The sequence below is a fragment of the Protopterus annectens genome, chromosome 6.part1 (assembly GCF_019279795.1).
Source record: "Protopterus annectens isolate FY-2018-M chromosome 6.part1, PAN1.0, whole genome shotgun sequence".
NCBI lineage: Eukaryota > Metazoa > Chordata > Ceratodontiformes > Protopteridae > Protopterus > Protopterus annectens.
This window is the reverse complement of record NC_056738.1, coordinates 59,311,228-59,332,629: the sequence shown is the minus strand read 5'-3', so window position 1 is coordinate 59,332,629 and position 21,402 is coordinate 59,311,228. Positions and strand designations below refer to the sequence as shown.

The 21,402-nt window shown below is 38.8% G+C and overlaps 1 protein-coding gene across 1 annotated transcript in view; it reads left to right on the top strand.

Moving 5' to 3' along the window:
• Window positions 1–21,402, top strand: part of LRP2 (LDL receptor related protein 2) — a 1,335,386-nt gene that overhangs the window by 361,513 nt on the left and 952,471 nt on the right. The window contains exon 20 of the mRNA XM_044075346.1: window positions 11,527–11,664. Coding sequence (XP_043931281.1) covers window positions 11,527–11,664 — 138 coding nt within the window. The remainder of the gene's footprint in view (window positions 1–11,526; window positions 11,665–21,402) is intronic.

Genomic DNA, 21,402 nt, shown 5'->3' with positions numbered 1-21,402 from the left:
AGAGCAGGCTGTAGAGAAGAGATTAGTGTGGTCTTTGCACATATGCAGAAAAGCAGAAGATGACTGATGGAGAAAATTTAGGAGAAAGAAGGCAAAAGGAAATAAGGATGTCTAGTAAAGAGATGGATGGATGGATGGATTGTGTGAGAGAAGAGCTGTGACAGTCAGGCATAATTGTCACAGAATGTAGGAGAGAGGCTCTGAATCAAGAGAGGTGGCAACAGCTGACACAACACCCAGACTCCAAGTAAAAAAAAATGGGAAAATAGGAAAAATGGGATTGATGATGACAATGATAATGATAATATGGCCTCTGATTTGCATTTCGTGTATATTCCCTTTCCCTGAGCCGTGCCAGTTTTCCTCAGACTCCCATTTGCCTCAGGGATGCTAACAATCAAGGGGTGAGAAATGTTTAGAGGTCGACAAAGGAGAAGAGTGAATATCAAACATCTAAATCTTCTCTAAATGTGTTTTTTTGCAGTGTTAGGGAAGTTTCTCTGCACCCTCTATGTTGAGTAATCCTGAACTTATGTATACCACCTCCAGGATCACTGTATGTCAGATAAAAGGAAATATTCTGAGAAATGGCAATCTTGGAATTAATATATGTAAGTTTGGATTTTCAGCTATTTGGTCTCCACATCACTGGTCTCACCAATGTGGGTCCCAAAAATGTAAATCGGGTATATGCAAAGGACCCCATAAGGTCATAGAGTCATGGGCATCCACTGTAGGAGGTGTAAGGTATTACACAGTGAAGACTCTGGTTTGGCTGGGTCATTCTTACAGTTTTTACTGGATGGTTTGTTTGTCTGTTTTTCTGGTTTGGATGTTTGGGATTTTAGGCAGGCAACAATGCTTATGGACATCAGGCTTGATTTTAAGCTATTTGTTTCTAAAATAAAGCCAATCTACTTATGCTGTACTGATCAGATGACTTAAAAGACCAAAACATGCTAGTGGGGTTTGTCTTTATTTGCTTGAATGAACCCATAAAGATTTAAAAGGCAAAAAGGCATGGGCATTCAGAAGCCATGTAGCTGATGCGCTGTATATACTTTTTTTTAAACACTTTATTAACAGAAAAGAAAACAAATCATAATGGCATTTTTCCTATTTGCATACATTATACATCATATATTTTTTCTTTCCTTGTAACAACAGTCTAACATTACAAAGACTGATGAATTCCTGCCTTCCCTTAAACATTACTGCTCCTTTCATGACCATTATTCAGCATGTATTGCTTCCACAGTTTTCATTTATATCTATGTAATTTGCTCCATTACTTTTATAAACATCCCTCTTCCAGTTCTTTTATCTCTTATAAAATTCAAGACTTCAAAGATAGTTGCTTTAGACTTTGACTTCCATTTTCTAGTAATTTCATTTTTGGCAGCCAATAGAATCATACTTAATAAGGCCTTACTATGTCTAGGCAGATTCTGTGTGTCAGCTCAAATGAATCATTTCCTTTTACTCACCCAATATTCTGATAGGGTACTCTGTTGGGAATTTTTAAATCTGCCATCTCATTACACTCCCAAAACATGTTCCCAATTACCTTTTTCTTCCACAATACACTTCCAAAACATTGTATGTACATATATCCCACGGGCCTCCAGTGTATGAGGTTTAAGTTATTACACAGTGAAGAGATTCTAGCTTGGCTGGGTCTTTCTTGGAGTTTAAATATAAATGTAAATATAGGTATCTGACAATTCATCTAAAGCTCATTTAGTCTAAAGCATATTTGATTTAATCAGACTTCACAGAAAAGTAGAGTAGACTATTCAGAATTAATACTGGTGTGGTATAGGGTGTTAAAGTGGTAGGAATTACAAGCCTAATTAGTCTACTGCATTGTGTGTACTTCGCTAATGTCCAAAGTGAGGTTTGTACATCAGCAGTGGTTCACTGTGTGTGGATTTTCCTTTTTTCTCTGCATTTGTGGACTGTAGAATAAGTATATTTAATTAAAGGGGTGTTAGGATGCCTCCTGCTAAAAATGATTTGGAGGAGTATTTGGTGATTATGAAGTTTTAGTTTTAATGGAATTTGACCAAATGTGTTTTATATGAATATTTTACATTTTTTTTTGAGATTAGATGAAAAGTTTCTTAGATGAAATATAATACAGTTATCACTTCACTGAGTTTTTGGAAACTCGAATATGGTCAAGACAATATGATCAAGTTTTCAGAAACTCAAAATAAAAACAATCTACATTTTTGCAGGGGAGCAAGCCTCCCTGCACCCCCACACCCCTGGCAAATTATATATACCAACTATGAGATTGTACTACAGTGGGGAAAAGGGTAAATTCCCTGATTGCCACAGTACTGCAATCTACATAGAACTGCTTGTACCCTTTTTCCCACCTTAGTGCGATTTTGGAGTTGTTATATACGCATTGCAAGAGAGTTGGGGGCAACAAAGACTAAGAAATGGTTTTGACCATATGAATTTTGAGTTTCTGAAAACTCATTGAAGTCATATAAGCCTGTGTGTGTGTGTGTGTGTGTGTGTGTGTGTGTGTGTGTGTGTGTGTGTGTGTGTGTGTGTGTGTGTGTGTGTGTGCATTTGTATGAGTGAATGTTCTTTTAGTGTGAGAGTGCTTATGGCTGCTTGTTTGTGGCTGCATAGATTGTGTGTGTGTATGTGTGTGTGTGTGTGTGTGTGTGTGTGTGTGTATGTGTGTGTGTATGTTTGCATATGTTCACACAGGTGTATGTGTGTGTGTGTGTGTGTGTGTGTGTGTGTGTGTGTGTGTGTGTGTGTGTGTGTCTCTCTGTCTGGCTGTGTGTTCACGTGTGTGTGTGTGTGTGTGTGTGTGTGTGTGTGTGTGTGTTGTGTATGTATGTGTGCATGTTGGAAGGTGCCTCTACTACTACAGTGTATTGGTCTGGTTGGAGGAAGAAAAAGAAGGTCAGGTCTAACAACACCATGTTCAATTCAGAGACACGGTAATTAGTTGCTGATGAATTGTTCCTCTGTGTAGCTTTACTGTGTCCCTGATTCTTGTCAACACTCTAATTGACAGACCAGCATTAGCCAATTAGTCCTGGTGGTGAGAATCTTTCTGAATCCCATAGTATGTGTAAATGGTTAATGAAAACTGTATTATACAGATGTACTCACCATAACTTCAGATGTTTGGGATCCATTAGCCTACATTCTGAATTGGCAGGTTGTGCTCTAATTATGCTCCACCATATACTGCAACCATGTAATGGATGCCATTTATGCCATGTGGAAATCATATTCTAGAGGACATATCTTCATACAGCAGGCCATCATGGGACCTAGACTACTAATCCCCAAATCTTGTTTGTCCGGCTTCATGCATGACATATACAGTTTGTGATATAAACTTTTACTGGCAAATGATGTACATATTATATGACAAAATATGCTTACCAGTAATTAAAACAACCTTTAATCTAAAGAAAGATGGGAAGGGTGGGTTATTAGAATGTATGAGATGGATCCCAAACATCTGAAGTTATGGTGAGTACATAACTAAAAGATGTTATGTGATCCGATCTCCTACATTCTGAATGATGGGACAGCGTCCCTAGCACCTAAATCCGGGTGGCTCATTGGAAAACACTCCTGAGCACTGTGGAACCAAATGAAGCTCGTCCTCTAGATGCCACATCTAATTTGTAGTGAGAAATGAAAGTATGCGGGAAAGACCATGTACCCGAAGCACAAATGTCACCAATAGCAAGCTTAGAATGAAATGCTACCAAGTAGCCATAGCCCTTGTAGAATGAGCCTTGACAGAGGTGGAAAGCTCCTCGTTAGAAAAATATAAGCTTGAGTAATACAGTCCCTGATCCATTTGGCAATAGTGACCTTTGTGACTGCATTGCCCAATTTGTTTTCTGCAAAGGACACAAACAACTGATCTGTATTCCTTGACTGTTTGGTCCTATCCAAATAAAAACATAACTGCCTATGGACATCTAGTGTGTGGAAAATAAATTCCGCTTCATTGGAGTATTTTGGGAAAAACACTGGGAGCTCTAATGACTGTTGTAAGCATAAAGTAGAGCAGACTTTAGGAACAAAAGAAGGATTCGGTCTGAGGGAAACTCTGTCTGGATGAAAAACCAAGTACGGAGGTTTTACTGACAAAGCTTGAAGTTCTGAAACCCTTCTGGCTGAAGTAATTGCCACTAGGAAAGCTGTCTTCCATGATAGAAACTTTAAATCACAGGTAACTGCCGGTTCAAAGGGGGAAGAAGTCAAGGCACGTAATACTATATCCGGATCCCATGGAGGTGCAGGATGAGAAACTGGAGGTCTTAATAGAGCAGCACCTTTCAAGAAGGTCTTACACAACCTGTTGCTCATTAAAGGTGGGTCTATGGATTCATGAAAGTTAGAAATTGCCGCCAATTGTACTTTGATGGTAGAAACAGAAGAGCCTTGGTTGAAAAGAGAGGTTAGGAACTTGAGAACTTCTGCTACGGGAGTTGAAATGGGGTCCAGGCCCCGGAGTTGAGCCCATATAGCAAATCTTTTCCATTTGCTAGAATAAAGTTTCTTCGTAGTCGACTTGTGGGCTGAAGACAATATGCGCACTACCTCTGGGTCTAGTGCATGTCTCCTGACTATGGTTGGAAGAGGAGGAGCCAGGCCGTCAATCTTAATGTGTGTAGGGACTGGTGTAGTAGTCCCGACTGATGAGTCAGTAGGTCTGGGATCTGGTCCAGGAACCATGGGCCTTCCAGAGCATGTTTCTGAAGATAGGGAAACCAGACTTGACGAGGCCAGTAAGGAGCAATTAAGATCATCTTGCTCCCTAAGAGAGAAGCCTTCTGAATTACCTTGGGTAGTAGCGGAACTGGAGGGAAGGCATAAAGCAGGCCGGTGGGCCAAGGATGGACTAATGCGTCCATAGGGCTCTTCCCCGGAGCCGGGGATAGGGAGAAAAAATCCTTGCACCGTGATTCAGAGGCGAAAGAGGTCGCAACAAGGAACTCCCCATTCGCTGAAAATCTGTCTTGTAATAGTTAAGTTCAGAGACCACCGTGAGGAGAGAATGGTCCTGCTCAACCTGTCGGCTACGACATTGGATTTGCCCGGTATGTGAGTTGCCACTAGGAAGCGATTGGTTGAGATTGCCCATTCCCAGACCCTCATCGCTTCTCTGCAAAGATGATAGGATCTGGTCCCTCCCTGCTTGTTCAGGTACCAGACAACTGACATGTTGTCCGTGTGAACAGCAATTACGCCCTGAGGGAGGTAACAGTGAAGGGCTTGAAGGGACAGGAGTACTGCTCTCATCTCTAGGATGTTGATGTGGAGAGAGGTCTCTTCCGGATGCCATATACCTTGGATTGACCTGCTCAGGGAATGCCCCCCCCACCCCGTCTGGGAGGCGTCCTTGGTCAACGTGGCTGCCGGAGGAGGAAGAGCAAAGGGTCGTCCCTGATCCAAATTGGAAGACACTAGCCACCAGCGAAGGTCTCGTCTGCAAGATTCCGTGATCCATATTAGATGATTGAGAGGGAGATCCTGAAAGGACCATTGAGTTGAGAGAAGCCACTGGAGGATTCTCATGTGTAACCTTGCCAAGGGAACTAGCAGAACTGTGGCAGACATCGATCCCAATAGTTGCAAGACCATTCTGGCTGGGGCTTTGGACTTGGGGAGTAGGGCTCGAACCTGACTTTGTATGATCTGAATTCTGTCTGCAGGTAGATAGACCCGCATCTGGTTTGAATCTATCTCTGCCCCTATGAATTTTATCCTTTGAGATGGCCGTAACACAGACTTTGGCCAATTGAAGGTGATTCCTAGGGAATTGCCCAGTGATGTTGTGGCCTGCAGGCTCTGTAGAAGTAGATGCTTTGAGGTGGCAGTTAGAAGCCAGTCGTCTAGACGGAAACACCTGGAATCCTAGACTCCTCAAGTGAGCAGTCACTACTGCCAAGCATTTGGTGAACACCCTGGGGCTGTGGTGAGACCAAAGGGCAGCGCCGAAACTGAAAATGACTGCTTCCTAGGCTGAAGCGCAAGTGTCTCCTGGACGTTTGATGTATTTTGATATGGTAATACCGTCCTTGAGGTCTATGGAGCACATCCAAACACCTTTCTCCAACAACGGGAGAATGGTTTGTAAAGTGACCATTCGGAACTTGGACTTCTTGACTGAATGGTTTAGGTTGCTTAGGTCCAAAATGGGCCTCAAGTCCCCGGTCTTTTGGCACTAAAAGAATCTTGAGTAAGTCCCTAATCCGATCTGGTCTGCGGGGACCGGTTGGATGGCTCCTTTTTGCAGCAGTTTTGAAACTTCTATGGCTGCGGTATCCCGTTGACTGGGTGGCGGGTCCGGGATTCTTTTGGACTGAGGGGGGGGGACAACAGAATGGGATGGTGTAACCTCCGGTGATAATTCGAAGCACCCATCGGTCCTGAGTGATCCTTTCCCAGGCCTTTAGGTGCTTCGAAAAACGACCGCCGATTGGCTCCGGAGCAGCACAGCCGGGCAATCCCTCAGGGACTATGAAAAGTTGAGGAGCCACGAAAGGACTCGCGGTTTCCAGTGTTGCGGGGGCCAACCATCTGGGCCAGCTCCTCAGGCAGGTTACCTAAGAGGGTATCGGATAGCTCCTTAATCAGATCCCTCTGGAATCTCGTAAAGTGCGTTAGGTAGCTCAGAGACCTCAAAGTAAAGGCCGCTGAACTAAGGGTGCGCTTGCCATACCGATCCATGCTCCTAGACTCCTTATTAGGAGGATGGATGGACGTAGAAGCCTCTGCTACATCCTGCTGTGTAGCAGATGCCACCACCATAGCATCCACAGCCACACCTTTCGTGAGGAACTCTCCATCTGGGGGTGCTGAAAGAAATTTGTTTGGACGAGCAGGGACCGGTTCCACAGAGTCCGGGTGTTCCCAGGCCCTTCGACAGATCAAATCCAAGAGCTCGTCGAAGGGTGGAGACACCCAGGAGGCGGAGGGCTGAGCCCCGAAGGCCTTCAGGAACACCGACTCATCAGCAGAGGGAGGTTTGGACTGCCAGCCGCCTCGTTGTTTTAGGGCTTCAAGGATGTCTGCAAAGGAGACATCATCCGAGGACGACTTGGGGGACCCCTCTGCATCATCGAGATCGGTGTCAGATGTCAAAGACTCGTCAGGGGAGTCAACGTGCTTCCTCTTGCACGTTTTCTTCCTGGGAGGTTCATCCGAAGAGGCTTCAGAAGGACCTCCATGAGGGGAGAAACCCCAGCAGGGGTAACCTGAGGCCCAGGGGCTCTGCTGTCTGCTGACAGGGAACTGCCAACGACCCAGTCTCCAAGAGTAGGGAAGGAGCCGGGAAACTGTGGAGGTGGCCAAAGAAGATTTGGCTAGAGCACTCCTTATAGCCCTGAAGGCGGGACCACCAGAATCCTGGGAAGGTCCCCTCCGTGGCCACGACAGTAGACGGTACTCCCGCCACCGACGCACCAAGAGGAAGACTTGGGACCGAAGGCATCAATCCCGAAGCCTCTCCCCTAGGGCCGAAGGAAGAAGTCCGTGCACTGAACTCCGACCCAGGAGCCGGAGTCGGAGCAAGGGTCGGGTCTGACCCTAACACCTCCACTGGTTCCACCAACACCTGCTCCAATGGTGCCGAAGCTGTTGGAGGAGGAAGAACTGTAAGGGAGTGGACCATCGGCTCCGAAGCCAAATGGGCTGGAGCCGAAACCATCTTTTGGAACACCGGAGACTGGAAGAGTCGAAGGAGTACCCTATCGATGTCCGAATCAGACATCCTGGAAGATCTCGAGGATACCGATTGGGCCCGAACCGATTTCTCCATCGGCTCCGAAAGGATTCCACTATTATCGGCTCCAAGGAAGCCTTCACCGAAATTTCTCTCGGCTCCGATAAAGACTTCGGCTCCAAGGGGGAAGTGTCTGAGCCGATGACCCTTATCGGCTCCAATATCAGTGGAGCCGATGAGGATGACCCGCCTCTCGATGCTCCAGACCTCGGCTCCGAAACCAGAGGGGTCGAGGTAGGAGGCATCGAGGCAGACCGTTCCGACCTCGGCTCCGAAGTCCGTGGAGCCGATGGAGAAGTCTGCTTGCCTTTCTTAGCCGTCGGCTCCGACTGACTGTTCGGAGCCGAAGCTTTCCTCTTCTTAGAAGAAGGAGAGGAAGATAAAGCCTCCTCGAAGGAAGGCTTGATTAATCCTCTAAGGATTAATTTGTTTTTCCTCTCCTGGAGGACTCAAGAGGAAAACGCATGGCACACACTGCAGGATTCTTGGAGATGTATGGCGCCAAGACAATAGACGCACGAGGAGTGGTCGTCCGTAATGGACATTTTAAACCCACACCTCGTGCACTTCTTAAAACCGGATGGTTTATGTTCCTTAGACATAGTTGTAAAAAAAAACCAGGAACAACAGCAAATTTTAAACAGCTTAGGATACAGGTACAACAAATATGCCAACCAATATATAAATACTGAAAGAGAAACTTTCCCCTTTTTTTTTTTTTTTTTTTTTTTTTTACAGTAAGAAAAAAAAGAAAGAAAGAAAGCAAGGAGGGTCAAGACCCTCTAACTCAAATGGGTACTTGACCCACACACAACCAATAAAGCAGTTAGAACAGTGAAGGCCCCTCTGACTGAAAGGAATCTTCTCTGACAGGAAATTTCAAGTAAAAATCAATAAATCACTAAGAAGCACACTCATACACAAATAATAGCCGTTAAAACAGCTTTTGGGTTGAAAAAAAGAAAATTTCTGACAGGAAAAGATACTATTAATATAGTACTTAGCCCAGCCAATGTTGAGACCACGTCCAAGCTCTGTAAGCGGCAAACGAGATCTGGGGGATTAGTGGTGGTGCATCCTGGGATAAAGAAAGCTCAGCCAATAAGAGGCCTCGCTCTATAGCATAAGTGTGCCGAGTCGGAGCCGAGGTATCGGCTCCGAACCCATCATTCAGAATGTAGGCGAGATCGGATCACATAACATCTGTATTATACAGATGTAGAATTCTTCATAACACACATTCTAGATGCTTTGTTAATTAGAGCTACAAAGAACATCCTTTCATTAACATGTACTTAAGGTAAAATATACTGAATAACTTGAAATGCACTAAAATACTGTGAATGGCTGAATAAGAGAGTTGTGAATTGGCAGGTTGTGCTCTAATTATGCTCCACCATATACTGCAACCATGTAATGGATGCCATTTATGCCACTCGTGTGGAAATCATATTCTAGAGGACATATAGTCATACAGCAGGCCATCATGGGACCTAGACTACTAAAAACTCAAATTTTTTAGATGTAGGGCTTCGTACATGACATATAAGTAATGTGATATAAACTTTTACTGGCAAATCCTTGACTGGGTATCCTGGATGTACATATTATATGACAAAATATGCTTACCAGTAATTAAAACAACCTTTAATCTAAAGAAAGATGGAGGTAGGTAGTAAAAGACTTACTGCTGGTGTGAGAATTTAGTATGATGCTGTTTCTTATATCTCCTGGAACAGCTCGCTCTTGAGAACAAGTCTTTTAGAATCCCAGCGATGATGGGTGGTCATGTTTATGTTTTTTTATGTTTTGTTTTTCTTTATAGAAAACAAGCAACCATAAGAGTAATTAGAGAAAGGTTATGTACAAACATGACATAGGGAAGACACTTATTTTTATATTACTCCAATAAAAGTCTGTAGAGGAAGTTAAATCATATGAAATACATTACGGCATTCAGTACCTGACATTAAAACAGTGTAAGCGATGCCAGAAGTGCATACTGTAGAATGTCATTCTTCCTCAGATGTATCACCTTCTTTCTTCACTCAAACAATAAGAAGCATGCCAAGCATTACTTCGTATAGCCTATGTCCCTGTCCATGTGGTATAAGTTAGGCTTTCATTATGTGTGAAACTGTTGTAGATAAGACATATAATAATCCTTTCCACACTAGTGATAATTTAACAAAAGAGTGACAATCAAACCATGTGCTTTGTGTCTGTGAGATAAGTAGCATAACCATTATGCCAACCATAAAAAATCTAATAACCCAAGGGCAGAATCAAACCTTTTACCTTGCATCTATGAGGTGAAGCCATTAACCATTATGCCAAACCTTCCATTAATGTATTGCTTCTGAAATATGTACATATGATAATTCCTAATTTTATGTTTTAGTAAGACAAATATGTAGTGTATCTCTTAGCTGTCTTTTAATAAGACATACTGATTTATCTTTTTCGACGTCACCAAATAAACAGAAGTGACACTGAGCAATAATTGTGGCCCTTGTTAATAAAAATGAGGATTATGATTGAGCTTCCAATCATAACCAACATATAGTGGATTTGAGACATGCATGACAAGAAATCCACCTTGAGAGTGAAGCTTGAGAGGTAACTCTTGGTGTCCGCGTGAAGAATACAAAATACAAGGTTATGATCAGTGATATGATCATAGTTCTCTCTAGAGCATGGAGCTTTACTGCTTAGTGTACTTCCAGTTCCAGGAAAAAAAGAGAGCGAAAAAATAGCAAAAGTGTAGGAACACAAACTGTTTTACCAACTTTGAAAGCTGGTAAATCACTTAGCATTAGCAAACAGACAGCATCATTACTCTCAACTTCTTTGCTTAAGAATATCCAGACAAATCCAAAAATATTGGGGAGATCAAAATCAGTGACAGTTTTTAAATATTGATCTAATTCACTTGAAAAGTTAATAGAACAACAGGTTTGTATCAATATTCATTTTCTGAACAAGAAACAATATGAATGGCTAATGTTTGGTGGTTCTGGTATTATTGGATGACTAATCTTGAGTGATTTACCAGAAAATCAAACATTTTATGAAGGATGGGGCAAGAATATCAGACAACATCAGGGACATTCTGCAAAATCAAGGCAGTTGAGAGGCATGGCATAGCAAGCAGAAATGAAGTGCTAGAACTAATGACTTTAAAAGCAGTTACAGACACTTTGTTCGATCAAACTTTCTGTTTGCAAGTGTGGCAGAATGAAAATCTAACAGCTTTTTAAAACCTGTTTTATCTACTGTCACTGTTTTTGCTGGCAAGCACAGTGCTCTGTTTGTCCCTCATCTTAATAGTGTTCAGATATCATTAGCAATCTTTTGTTAAGCACTCCAAAGCACTGTTATGATTGGATATCACGCTAGAGAAGTTTATTTTTTTCCCATTTATTGACCGGTATTGTGGTATTCTATGCACTATATCCTTTTTTATAATGCCTCTAAAAGGAAAAAAAAAACATAACTGAGACTGAAGTCTTATTAATCTGCTGAGATGTTTCTCTCTCTCTCTCTCTCTCTATATATATATATGTATATATATATATATATAGATAGATAGATATATATAAACATCTCAACACCCAAGTAGCAGGAAACACACTGTGGATAGTCTGTGCCAATTATAACTGAATCAATAGTAGCTTCTAAGGAAAACGCCATTAGCAGTAACCATCATATCATTATAACTACATGTTTATATTTTTTAGGTTATGCATACTACACAGACTGGAGGCTTGGAGGAATTGTACGAGTACGGAAAACTGATGGAGGAGAGATGACAGTCATTCGTAGAGGGATAAGGAATATTATGCATGTGAAATCTTTTGCTGCCAGTGTTCAGACTGGTGAGTTAACAATGTTTATATATTTTTCAAACCACATAACATGCAGCTATCTCAGGATCTCTAAAATCAAATACACCTCTCTAGGGATCTTTACTCTCATTTTTAAGTTATGTAGCATTTGCAACCATTTTCCACATATTTTAATGTAATAATGCGCATTCATCTCTTTCCATCCTTCCAGTTTTTATAATCTGTTCTAGATGCATAACCGTACATTATTTAATCTGTCTGCTTTCTTCTGCTCATTTTCCAATTTCCTTAACAGTAAGTTTCTTCTGGTCTGCTGACAAAACTGGGTAACCTTAGTAATCCTCAGTGCATAGTCCAGACATTGTGGATATGTCCAGCTTCTGTGAGATGAGAGGTTTATTCAGAGTAAGTTTTCTTGAAGGAAGCTGTGCTACATTTACTGCAGTTAAACATTTCCATATTATAGTCTGTATAAGTCATGAGATTTTTACACCAAGTAATACTTTTGCACACATTTAAAAGCCAGTCTGATTGATATAGTGAGTCAAGCATTTGTCTTCTCACTTGTTTGGGAATTACTGTTTTGCCAGTTTTGAACATTAAGTCCCAGACACAAGTTATTTCTTTCTTGAACTAAAAAAAAAAAAGACTGAATATTTTCTATTTCATTTAAATAACATCTATGTAATTCATTTACTTTTTTCTTATGTCACTTTAAGTGCAGAATTACTCAAATAACCTTTAGTTCTTATTGAAAAAAAATGTTATGCTTTCCTGGTAAATGCTAACTTGCTGAGTGTATCTGCTTTGTGTATTTCCTTATCTGCTCTGAACTTCATTTTACTTTCAGATCACACTAGTTTCCTGAATGTCTTTTGCAAGGGTTTATACTTATGGCCTTTCTTTGCTTGAACCTTTTCACTGTGGACATATTAATTGAATTTGTCACATCTGTACTCTCAGCATATCTCCTGTGCGAGTCTGTAAATGCTATTGACCAATAAGCAAGTTTTCTGTTCTCTTGTAGCATCATTTTCTATACGTTTCACACTAGAAACTCCTTTTAGCACACCAGTTTATTAATGTCTCAACATTTTAATGTTGCTGTATCTGTGAGTATGTTGTCAAGTACTTCAGAATTCTTTTCTTGTCCACCCCCCATCCCCAAGATGCCTCCTGCTCTAACAGCTTTCTTTGACAGATTTCATAGCATATCTCAGAAATATTAGGAGCACACATTGCAAGAAACTGCATCTCTTCTAAAAATCCTATGTAATCCTTTTGTCTTTTGACTTTAGCAAAGGCATAACTGTTCTTTTTCTGTACTAGGCCTCAGTCTCTCTATCAGAATATGAGCCATGTATTTCAAACATGTCATGTCTTATTTTACATTTGTTCTTACCTAATTTGAAATTATTCTGTCAGTCTATTTATTATATTTATCAGTTTCTTATAGTGTCCTTTATATTTTAAACACCTTTATTGAATTATCACTTGTGACATAGGCAAATTTACATTTACACAAAAGTAATCATATTGTATTAAATTAACATTAACAAACATTATACTTCATATATATTGCTATATATCATATAACCTAAGCAATATTACATACATTATTCAATTCCTGCCCCTTTTTTAAAATAAAACACATTTTCATTAAACCATCACTTACGGCATAAGCAATCATACATTTATATAAGTGAAAATGAACCACATCAACACAATCCTAGTTGCAAGCATTTTACTTCAGAAACCATACTGACTTACTCCCAGTTGCAAACATTATACATCACTTATAATCTACCCAATCATTTTCAGTCAAACATTACATAGCTCAAATTTAAGTCCTGCCTTCTTTTAAACCTTATTCCGCCCCTGTATGTATTGATCCCACAATTCCCATTTTTTCATATGTAGTTTGCTCCTCTCCTTTTTTAAAGATCTCAATTCCTTTTGTTTTATCTCTGTTTTTATATTCACCACTTCTAATATAGTTGGTTTAGGTTATGATTTCCATTTTCTAGTAATTGCTTTTTTGGCAGCCACCATAATTAGACACAGCAATGCCTTACCATGTCTAGGCAATTCCAATTCTGTATCATAAATCAGAAAAATCATCTCCCTCATCAAACCAGTCCATCCACCCAGCATCTCCAACATTGAATCCTGCAGGAAATCCCTAAAGTTTGCCAACATACTGCTTTCCCAGAAAATATGTTCCCAAGTATCTTTTTCTTCCATGTTATACCTCTAATGTTTGCTGCCTACCTGAAGAAAAATTCTCTGGAGTCTACTTGGGATATAAAATAGCTTTGTAAACATTTCCAAACAAATGTACTAAATCTTCTAGATTTTGTTGCATATTTGGAAGACGTACATATATCCTCCCATTGTCTCTTTTTCCATATCCTTTCTAACCTCTTCTGATTGATTCTTGTAATCATGCAATATGTTATATGCTGTACTAATTATTTATTTTTTAATGGCAGCTTCTGCTCTAGATTCTACTAAAATCTCTGCCAGTGCTGGCCTTTCATTTGGGACCCCTCCCCCCATACATTTCTCTTTGCCTATATTCTGATATCAGTCCTTGATAAGGACGGCTAAGTTTTACCTAGCGTCCAAATAAATTCTTGGCCTCTTCTCATTTTATTACCTTTCCCGCTGTAGTTATTTTCCCCCAAAACCTTGGTTTCTTTACCAGTCTTCTACACTAATAGATCACCAGGAATATTTAGAAAATTTTCCAACCCTTTAATTTCCATAAAAGAAAAAGTCCAAGCATACAGGAAAACAGCAAATGCTGACCTCCACTGTTCTCTTTTAAATGTTTTTTTTTTTTTTGTGGGGCAAGGCCCCTGCACCCTTACGCGCACACACACACACACACACACACACACACACACACACACACACACACACACACACATATATATATATATATATATATATATATATATATATACACACACACATATACACAAACTCTAAAATTTCCATATCTTGGGGAAAAGGGGTATTTCAATAAATAGCCATCTCTGGTATATATAAGTCCCTATTCTTGGTCATTCGGTTTTGGTATTCCAGGACTCACATTAACAAGTCTTGAAATATTAGATGGTTACCATTTGGATCACCTCCTTTGCTAACTAAAATAACAAACAGAAGTCTAATGCATCTGTAATTTGCTAATGGTATATTGCACATTTACAATTTGTAGCTTTATTCATATAATTATTACTACATGCATTTATAATTTGCATCTGCTACTCAACACTGGTCATCATTGAAACTACTTCCTCAGCTATAAAAGTAGATAATGTTATTCACATCCTGTGGTTAAATTTAAATGATAAACTTACCTTGCTTTATGGCAGCAACCATACCATTAATCAGTTTTGTTGGCTTTAATTGCTTTTTCATTTACACTTAAGCTTTCTTTTAATATCAGTTCTTAATTTAAATCTACTTCTACGAACTTGTGGTACTTTCTTAGATACATACATCAGTAATGTAGAATTTAATTTTTTTTTATCTGATACTTTCCTGGCAGTGAACAATTTTGTAAACATCCATTTCATGCTTTTACTTCCGCAGTGGTGCAGCGGTAGCATTGTTGCCTCACAGCAAGAGGTTGTACCGTTCAATTCCCGGTTGGAGCATGGGGAGTGCCTTCTGTGTGGAGTCTGCATGTCCTCCCCGTGGTTGGGTGGGCGTTCGAAAGACATGCGTAAATGGGCGTGCCTTCATTGAAGGTTGAACGTCGAACTGGCACCTCAGCGTTCATGAAAATCTGCTGCCAATCATTAGCGGACCAGAGTTCCGCTGTGGCGACCCCTAACCAGAAAAAGCCGAAAGAAGACAACAACAACAACTTTATGGATTTGTTATAACACTGCCAACTTCTCAAAATATAAATGGCCCATGATGTTAGGAGAAATTATGCAAGTGATATAATTTGAAACATGATCTTGTACTTGTTTTACATTCATAAACATTAGCTTTTGAAACAGTGCATTAACTAGGTGATTTTAGTATGCCAGCATTGTGCACAGCTTAGTGCTGTTTGACCATATTGCTTCAAAAGTATCTACATCAAAATATTAAACTCTGCTTTTGTGCCTAGTTTAAATTCAACATTTCACTGACTGCTGATGAGCATTTCTTGTCAGCTGAGCTGTCTGACCTTTGATGCTTTTTTAGACATAAATGTACCATCAGTTTTCACATTAATAGCTTCCCACAGAGCTGTGTTTGATGAATTACATGATTTGAGATTAGTAAGTCTATCCTTGTCAGTCAGCAGTAGTAAAGACATAGACCTTTAGTCAGTTTGACATATGAAATTTTCCCAGGCTACTAGCCTCATCCCTTTTACTCATAATGTTCTACCAACTAAATTCTTCACCAGATTTCCTGTTATGTACATTCACCAAATATCAGAGGTATGATCCCAGTCCCCGTTTGAGTGAAACATTGTTACTTTTTCAGAAAATTTCATTTTCAAAGCTCTTTTTGAGCACTTCTGTTTGTTTTCATCACATCTATAGCTTGATCATCTCTCAGGTTAGACCTTTCTAATATTTTGTCATTTCAGACAGTTTATTTGATGCACTTTCTTGTCCCTCCTTAAGTCTTGACATATTTAAACACCTTTATTAAATTATCACTTAAGACATAGGCAAAAATACATTAAAAGAAAAGAAAACAAACTGTATTAACATTTTCAGTTGCACACATTATACTTCACATATGTTTTCTTTCTTTATAACTTTCATCAGTCCATCATTACAATAAAGTGCTCAAATCCTACCTTCCATTAAACCTCACTCCTCCTCCTGAATGTTATTCTGCATGTATCATTCCCACAGTTTCTATTTATTTCTATGTAATTTTCTTCTTCTTTTTTCTAAAGTTCTCTCTTCCAGTTATTTTATCTCTTTTGCAATATTCAGCACTTCAAATACAAATGATTTAGACTTTGATTTTCATTTTCAAGCAATTGTTTTTTGGCAGCCAACAGCATTAAACTTAAGAAGGCCTTACTATATCTAGGCAATTTAATCCTGTGACCCAGCTCAAAAGAATAATTTCTTTAATTACAAACATTTTCTCACCCAATATTTCTGAGAGAGTACTCCGTATGGAATTTCTAAAATCTGTCAACTCATTACAGTCCCAAAACATATGTTCCCAGCTATCTCTTTCTTCCACATCACATTTCTAGCATTTGCTATCTACCTGAGGAAAAATGCTTTGAAGTCTGCTCGGGGTACAAAATACCTGTACAAACACTTCCCAGAAAAAATCCTAAACATTCTGGATTTTTTTGCATACTTGGGAGCCATGTGTATGTCCTCCGATTGTTCCCTTGTAAATTGCTTTTCCAGTCTCTGTTCTCGATATTTTCTAACCTTCTCTGATTTTTATAGTTATCATGCAAGAGTTTATTATGCCCTACTAATTATCCCTTTTTGTAACAGTAACTGCTTTTCTAGATTCAGCTAAAAAAATCTACTAGAGCAAGTCTTTCACTTAAGATTCTCCTATCTCTTTCTTTTTGCCTATACTCTGATATCAGTCCCCAGTGGGGAATGCAGTCTGTAGTCTGCAGTCCAAACATCTTTGCCTAATTCAACTGTATTACCCCCCCCCCCCTCTCTCTCTGGTAATTTGCTCACAGTACATTTGTTCCTTTGCCACTTTTTTCCAGTAAATTCTCTTTCTCTCTTGCCTGTTTTCTGTATTCCCACTTGTAGTCATCCCTATTGGCGAAATCTCTTTTCTCTATTCTCGTATTAGCTTAGTTCTTAGGATACTTTCTGCTGCTTTATGAGTATAATATTTGTATGGTTGTTATTCTTCTTAATGATCTGAACCCAAAATCCTACCCTCTCCTTATTTCTTGAACTCCACCCCCCCCTGCTATGTCATCATTATTCTGCTTGTGCTATGTATACGAGCTTTAGCTGTGTAACTGTAAAATAACCCTTCAAATCAGGTAATCCTAAACTGTGTTGATCTATTGAAAGGATCAGCCTATCCCACTTAACTCTTGTCCTCTTCCCCATCTGATAAATTCCTTCAACTCTTTATTAAGTATTGTCCACAACTTCTCCTACTGTTGATAAAAATATGCCTGACCTATATATAAAACTAAAGGGACTCAAAACATTTTCACTTCTTATATCTTACTATTCATATCCATAAACAGAAGCTTCCAGTTCCTCAGTTTTGTATTATATTTTGTGTAGCGTCTGCCCTCATATCCTTATCTGCCACAACAGAAGCCTTTTTAATCCATACTCCTTAACACTTTATCTTATCATATATTGCTGAACCAATTCATGTGTGGGTACATAATTTATGGCTATAGCCTTTCTTTTATATTCATTAATTTTATATTTTAAAAAGAATTGAAACTGCCTAATAATATTCCAAAACACTGTGATGCCCTTTTTGGGTTTATTAGGTATAAAATAATAAATAAAGCCAACTTTTCTTGATTACCATACCAATTATACCTGAATTTCTTAACCCCTTTATTTTCTTTGCCAATGACTCTAAATATAAAGCAAATAAGAAAATGAAGATGCCCCGTTTTGGTTCCTCTGTTCAAACAGAACTTATCAGAGAGGAACCCTCCCACTTTTATTCTTGCCTCTGATCTTTTATATATCCTCCAAATTAGCCTTATTATTGTCTCAGGGCATGCAGATGTTTCCATTGACCTACCCATCAAGCCCCAGCTTATTGTAATAAATGCTTTTTCTGTATAATCTTATATTCTGCTTCCCTCCAAATCATCATTGTTCTATTAATGTTATCAAATGTTTGTCTCCGCTCCACAACATGACATTGGTCCATATGTGTCAATTATGGCAAAACCTTTGCTAATATAGACAGAAACACTTTATAGTCATAGCTTAAAATTGAAGTGAGTCTATATAAGTCTGAATCTGAAGGGTCTTTCCCATCTTTGGATAATGTAGCCATGACTTTCTTTCAACGTGGTGGTGCTTCTCCTCCTTTTAAAATGCTGTTAATCAAACTCTTCCAAATCTTTATCATTTTCTTCCCTCCTAACTTCCAAAATCCTACAGGAATACCATCTGTTCCTGGAGACATTTCTACAGATTGATTATACATCACCAATATTATCTCATCACCCCCTATCTTAACTATTAGTTGTTGAGCCTCATCTGCTTCTAACCTTGGCATAATTAAGTCTTCCATAAATACTTCCATCTGTGCTCTTTCTCAATGTCCACATTTTACTACTTTATACAAATGTTCATAAACTTTCCCAAATATCTCAACAGAATCTCGAGTTATTTTTTTTGTTATAGGCTCCTTAAGTTTGGAGACAACCTTTTCTACTTTTAGTTGCCTAGGTTGTGGTGGTAAAAGTTTTTGTATTTTGGAGTTGTTGTCAAAAAATAGTTGCTTAACAGCAACCTTTATAAACTCATGCATATTATCAAAATGCACCCTTACTTTCTCTTTAGCACTCTGCAGCTGAGTGTCTTCTTATTTTGTGAAATTCTCCTTATTCTGTCAGACGTTTATCTTTGTTTGCTCCTCAAAATAATTCCTTTTACTTCTTAACCATATCTCTTTCGCTTTAATTTCTAACTTATTTTAAACAACTCAGTTTTTACTTTATCCCATTCACTAGTTACCACTTCTGAATACATTTCTATCTTCCCTAATAACAGTTGAATAATTCCCACTACCCATTCCTAATTTTTTTCTCTTTTTAACAGGTAGGTGGGAAAGCAACAATGTCTCATTTCCATTTCATTACCTTGCATTTTTATCTTAGTTTTATCAGTTATTAGATGTGTGTTAAAGCTTTCAATTAAATGTACTTGTTCCCTGTGAAATATAATTTCTGTCCAATATAGCCCAGTTATTGTATCCTGGGAAATAATATGTAAAGTTTGAGTTCCTATAACTAAATTTACATCTCCCATTCCAAATATTTTAATAAATACTTAAAGAAATGTACCCCCCTTTTAAGGACCCCTAATACAGCCTCACTATTGGAAATCAAGTTTAAGTCCTCACCTATAAGTAGTATTCCATGTTGAAAGATGATTAGTTCTCCCAAAGTTTTTTTAACTTCCATAATATCAGTTTTTGGTGGAATATAAATACATGCCCACATAACCTTCCTCCCTTGTCAGTAGCCTTTTATTACTACAAAACTATAATTACTGTCTTGTTTTTAATTTTGTATCACTATTGGAGCCCCTCTAGTATTATTACTTCTATTTCCCTTTGTCCCTGATATTCTGCTGAATATCCATCCTGAAATCCTTTCATTGTCAAACTCACATGCTCATTTCTTTCTAAATGCATCTCCTCCAGCTTTGCTATTTGCATTTTGCATTTCATAATATAATTCAATGTTCTTTAAAAACTTTTGTCTATATCTGTAGGGCCATTTACATTCCAAGATAATATGGATAGCATAATCATTAAAAGCTGTTGTTCACACCTATTATACATGTCCATTTTTTAATGTGTAATTCCAACTTTTGTATTACATGTACCCCCAAATGTTTGGAAGGCTGATCTTTTCTACAGTTGTCTCTTCTCCTCTGCATTTGAATCTGTGCCACCTTTTTCAGACTTTTTGTTTTTATAAAAACATTCAAACAAAAAAAAAACTACATATATTTTCAGAATGCCTCCATCCCCTTTTAACTTAGAACAAACACACAAGACTGTGTACAACTTAAAAAAAATCTTAATTCTGCAGATGGGAACAACTGGCCCAAATTGACAGCTGCACCCACAGACATTTCCTAACCTAGAATTAAGATTACCATGCTAAAACACATCTTACAGCTCATGTTCCCATTTACATTGATTGCTGTCCATTCTTTTCTTATTTCTTTTCCCCCTCCCAGATGTGAAAAACAGCTTTTATGCTTTCAGAAATCATTATCTTTTAGCCCTAAAAAAGTGTAGTTGTTATCATTAAATAAAACTAAATTGTACACTGTTCTGTTAAGTGGATTAAAGTGCTAAGGCTGCTAGGGAGGCTAATATATTTTATTTAATTGTAAACTTTGTTTTTCACTGAACTGCTTGCTGTTGTATCCTTACATTCTGCATTTCCCTCAGTAAATAATGCTCAGAACTCTCAAGACTAATTGCTTTCACATACAGACAACTTGGCTCTATGTAAAATAGTCAGCATTGAGAAAAAAGAACAGCTATCAACTCTCCAGATGCATGAAGGAATCTTTGTACACTTCACTCAGAACAGAAGGTACAACTGCCTATAGCTGCAGACTTCTACACTGACACTGAGAACATTTGCTAATGGACAAAACAAAAGAATATGTTTGCACTTGCAAGAAAGTTAGCATTTTTCACGGCTTTCATATTTTATCTTCTTTTTCAAACCTCCCTGCTTACAAAAACGTGTTTATAGCTTAAGCCAAGGGTATCAGTCTAGATATTCACCCTTGTAAAATAATAGAAATTTCTTAATTCTACATATAATATAATTAGTGCAGTTTTACACCCCACACCAGCAGCCTAAGATCACATCATATTAATTTAAAGTTGCTTCTGTCCAGCACTTTTCCTCATTATATTGTAAATCCTATATTTCTTACAACAAAAAAGTACTTGTTTACTTTAACATCTTTGACACATACAACAGTCACTGAAAAGATACCCCCACATTTAAAATACTCCTAACTATACAATATACAAAGCTGCTTTGCTGTATAATATGTTGTTTAT